General features: G+C 32.6%; 1 protein-coding gene across 1 annotated transcript; it reads right to left on the reverse strand.

Moving 5' to 3' along the window:
• Positions 1 to 1,339: 1,339 nt before the first annotated feature.
• Positions 1,340 to 4,252, reverse strand: LOC101501690 (plastid-lipid-associated protein, chloroplastic-like). Its single transcript, XM_004517183.4, has 3 exons — positions 3,689 to 4,252; positions 2,622 to 2,817; positions 1,340 to 1,775 (listed from the first exon to the last, which is right to left on the reverse strand). Exons 1-3 carry the CDS (start codon positions 4,129 to 4,131, stop codon positions 1,452 to 1,454), a joined length of 963 nt encoding a protein of 320 aa, XP_004517240.1. The 5' UTR covers positions 4,132 to 4,252; the 3' UTR covers positions 1,340 to 1,451.
• Positions 4,253 to 4,489: the final 237 nt, after the last annotated feature.

Here is a 4,489-nt window from a genome sequence, read left to right on the forward strand (position 1 = left end):
TAATGATTGTGATTCTAATTATGAATCATTGCATTTCAATTCTCCTACTGATTCAAATAATGACAACCTTAAAAAAACTAAATCACAAGTCGAGGTTCAAAAATGAAATTATTTGGAAGCAACTTTAGACGAGAGATTGGAAAATGACGTTGTTGTTAACAAAATAGGAGTGAAAATTATTAAATAATATTATTATATATTAACAGTATTTTAGACTTTTCTATTATTTTGTATATATACTTATTGTAACCTTATCACATTAAGTTTTTTGTTCATTTGGTTAATGAAATCCTAATAGATTATTTGTTTTTTTTCTCTCTTCATTATTCTCGTTCTATATTTATCATTGGTAAGAGAAACAACTTATCAACAACATTTTAAAACTCATTTTAATTTGAATAGAGATTTGGATGCTCAGTCAAAATCTTGAGCTGATCAAACATAAGATTTAAAGAATCCAATAGAATAAGAATTCAAATAAGTTTTTATTCTTTTTAAAGAAGTAAAAAAGTAAGAAAAAGGCAAGAAATCACAGTTTGAAAACTGATTTGTACGGTATTCAATTTAAAACGGGTAACAATTGATTTCGGTCATCTCGTGTTTGAATTAAACATAAAAGAGTCATGTTCAATCTCAATACATTTTGACGGTAAAATAGTGAATATGACTCTTTTATATTTGATTTAAAGATGAGATTCGGTAACAAACAACATTCTCAATGAAAGTCTTCTATTGGATGCTAGAGGTGTTGGAAAGTGGAAACCTTGAAACAAGGTTGGTATTTAAAAGATTGTGCAATTAACATAGTCTCATGCTAACAAATGTTTTCACAGTATTTGTAAAGGAAAAAAAATTAATGTAAAAAAGAAAGCACTTTTTAAGATTTCACAAATCATTGAATACAAAACTTTAAAAAATATATTTTCTTTTTTGTTTTCTCTTAACGAGTGTTCTTCTTAACATTTCCCATAAACATAAACCAGATTTATATTCACAGTAGAACCATGAATGTCCTGTGGCAAATTTCCTTCACAATTTTGGAGACAATTGCGGCTTAAGTTCTTTTTTCCAATTTAACAAGTCAGTATATTCCTAATCTTTGGAGACTTTGTGCAAGTCATTTAGAGTCTACGGTGTTTGAAATTGATCTCTCATCAACAAAGAGATATAGGGCCTCGGAGCTTGATTGGTGATTTTAATGGAATTTTGGGAGCTCATAAAAATTTGGTTGAGGTCTATCTAACAAAACCTCTTGTGATTACTTTAGAGGTTGGACAAATTTAAGTAACCTTATACTTCTCAAAGATTAGATAGAGGCATTTGCAACTCAATCCCCAAATTAACAAGTATAATAATATAGTTTTATCTATCATTGCTTATTTATGAATAGGTACAAGTGAACAACATGTATTATTACATAATGACCAAGAAAGTAAACCAATATAATTTCTTTAGTTTCTTTGGTTTGTCAAAAGAGAACTGCCTTCCTTGATAAGAACAAACACACCGCCGCCATCACCCCTTGAGATGCGTAGTTCTTCATCAAGGTATGTAGTAAGTAACCATGATTGAGCCTTGTTGTTTGAAATTGGGAACTTCAATGGAGGCTGATTGGAAATTGTTCTCACAACTGATGAGGCAGTGTTTTGGACAGAAGTAAGTATGCCTTTGAATGGTGTAAGATCAATCCTTTGCCCCAAAAATTCCACGTTTTCTGGTATCTCTAATGAGTCTGTCAGTTGTGGAGTGCCTATGATACCTTCGTCAAACTTGATCTGAATAACATGCAAGATGAGATCAATAGCTTAAATAATTATCTTGTGATATGCTTAAATTCACTTGTTTGTCCAAATTCAATTCTACCACCCTAAGAATTTAGAGTAAAAACTATCTGATCCATAAAAAGAGTACTAATTTGATGATAAAAAAAAAAATAAAAAATGGAAACGCTATCAAGTGTCTCAAAGACACTTGTTAAGAGTTTAAATATAGAAAAAATATATTAGAATTTATGTAATTCATATTTTGAAATTGTAAAAAGTGTAATTTTTTATTCAAAAGTTATATTTTATTTCTTTTTTATGGACACTTGTTAGCATGACCCTAAAAAATAATCTCAAATGTCTCATAATTGGTTTTTCATAATATTCATCTCAATTTATATTCAATTTTTTTTATTATCAACGGATATTTAGATCCTCTACCACAGCTGCACAATGCAACAATTGTGAAAACCATAAGATCTAGGGATGCACTAGCTTTGAGAATCGTTCTATCTAGAGAGATAAAACTTCTCTCTCTCTTGTGGGAGATCCATACACACTAAATAGACGTCAATCTTGTTTTCTCAAGAACCGGTTTGAATATTTACCAAACCATCTAATATATCTAATGACTTATTACTAAACTCAAAAAAGAGTATCAAATGATTGTACTTACGTGATTAATTCACTTCAATTAAAGTTAAATTATTTAGTAGTATTGAAATTCAATCTATGACCAAAATAGTTTACTCAGAATTTATTTACCTACCTCTATGTCTAAAACCCCAACCACCACAACCCATTTCTTCTTGAAATTGGAGGGTAAAAAAAACAGGAAAAGAAGGATCAAGGGCAAACCTGAACACGTTTTGGACTTCGAACTTCAAATTTGGCGTTGGTACTAATGGAGGTGGTAGTCAATGGACCAGCAAACCGAACAGAGTTTTGGACAGTAAAAGCTTCAGAGTCAATAGTCTGAGATATTTCTTCAACCTTAACTAATGGCAGTGTTCCACTCGACAGCAATGGAAATAAACCTGCAAAGGATGTATACCTACGAAACCACAAATCCAACCACATGTTTGTTAGTTGGATAACAAAAACTACAGACTGCCGTTACTTGTTGCACTCTATCCCTGAGGTACATTTCAATTCTATCAATAGATGTTTAAGTGATTCTTCATAAATTCGGACATTTTGTTGCAAATTGGCATGACAGATTAAGAGACTTTAAGGTGGATGGATAATATCCCACACAAAAAGTGGACTCAAACTACTATAAAAGCCAAAGAGGCATCGTATAACAGCCTAACAACCGTGTAAAAGACTCAAACTACTCTAATTTAAAAAGAAAAAAAAAAAAGTATATATATATATAGGGTGAAAAAAAGAGTGGTTTGGTGCTTAATTTTAAATAGAATATTTAATCTTTTGTTGTAAAAATAGGATATTTAAAAAAAAATATCCCCCTTAGTTCTCTTGGACCACAAGTCATTGGCAGTAAAATTAACAACTCCTATTTAATTGACACCGCGGAAGCACCCAACACGTGAGCAATTCTTTTGTTGATTAAATAAGAAATTTACACTTTGTTTATCATTAAATAAGGATTTTGCTATAAACACACAAAAATTAAAATAAACGAGTAAATCAAATGACAATCCCCGAAATTGAAAATCCTCAATTCTTCTATTATAAAAGCCATCACTCCTAGCCCTCCTAGTGGAATCAACCAATGACATAAAATCATTCTCTCAGAGGAAGAATCCAAATCAACTGCATCTAATTTTGACAAAATTGGCGACGAAAAGAGATATTTTGTCTTTTCATAAACTTAGATGACTTTTTAGAATAGAATGAACTTAGAAAAATTATAGACTCTTATAATAACGAAGATTAAAAAATAAAAATAAAAAGTTGCTTACACGAGAATCCATTTTCCGTTGAGCAGAGTCAATGCATCAGTGGGAGCAGGGGTTGGATTCTTAGCTTCAAGCTGGCTAATAAGCTCAACAATCTCCGCTCTCGTTTCACTGCTCGCTTTAAGTCCACGATCGGTCCCATAAAAACTATCCACCAAAGCCTTCTTCAGTTTATCCGTCTCAGTCTCCACCGGTTTCTCCTCCACCGCAACCGCCACACCAGCATAAGGCACATCCCTATCTGGACCCCACTCATCGTCGCTAGTCACGGCATGGACGTAGACCACCCGCCTCGAAACATCGGCCGATGCGACAATCGGTCTTCCGAAAGACTTGCTGCGAAATCCGATGGTCGGTGGCGAAATTGAAGGTGTGGAGTTGAGAGGAGTGAATGGGAGAGTGTTTGTGCTGAGAAGTTGTTGGTTGAGGTGAGAGAGAGAAGCCATTTGTTTGTTGAGAGAGGAAAACAGAGACTTCAGTAGAGAAGGGAAGCGGTGGGTTTATAAGACTCCAACAACACGCGATGATTACCGACGATTGAGATTTCGTTGTGGTAAGAAACAAAACGGTTGAGATCTCTTTTCAGTATTTAGAGGTGCACGAAAACGTTGTCGATTTTTTGTTAATGAAACGAGAAGAGTGTGGACTTGAGATCAAAAGACAATCTTCTCCTTTCATTCTTTTTTTTTTTTAAATATAAAAATACTTAATTTAGTAAAATGGTTGTAACTTTTTTTTAAAAGAATAATTTTAGTAAATTTTTTAAAATTGGAATAATAGTTTGAAGTTAAACTTTTTATACTA

Source organism: Cicer arietinum, unplaced genomic scaffold (assembly GCF_000331145.2).
Source record: "Cicer arietinum cultivar CDC Frontier isolate Library 1 unplaced genomic scaffold, Cicar.CDCFrontier_v2.0 Ca_scaffold_5710_v2.0, whole genome shotgun sequence".
Lineage (NCBI taxonomy): Eukaryota > Viridiplantae > Streptophyta > Magnoliopsida > Fabales > Fabaceae > Cicer > Cicer arietinum.

Coding starts and splice junctions, on each gene's coding strand:
- LOC101501690 (XM_004517183.4), bottom strand. CDS start 4,131: ATGGCTTCTCTCTCTCACCTCAACCAACAACTTCTCAGCACAAACACT. Junction 2,818..3,688: donor AACGGAAAATGGATTCTCGT/GTAAGCAACTTT, acceptor GTGGTTTCGTAG/GTATACATCCTTTGCAGGTT. Junction 1,776..2,621: donor GAAGTCCAAAACGTGTTCAG/GTTTGCCCTTGA, acceptor CATGTTATTCAG/ATCAAGTTTGACGAAGGTAT.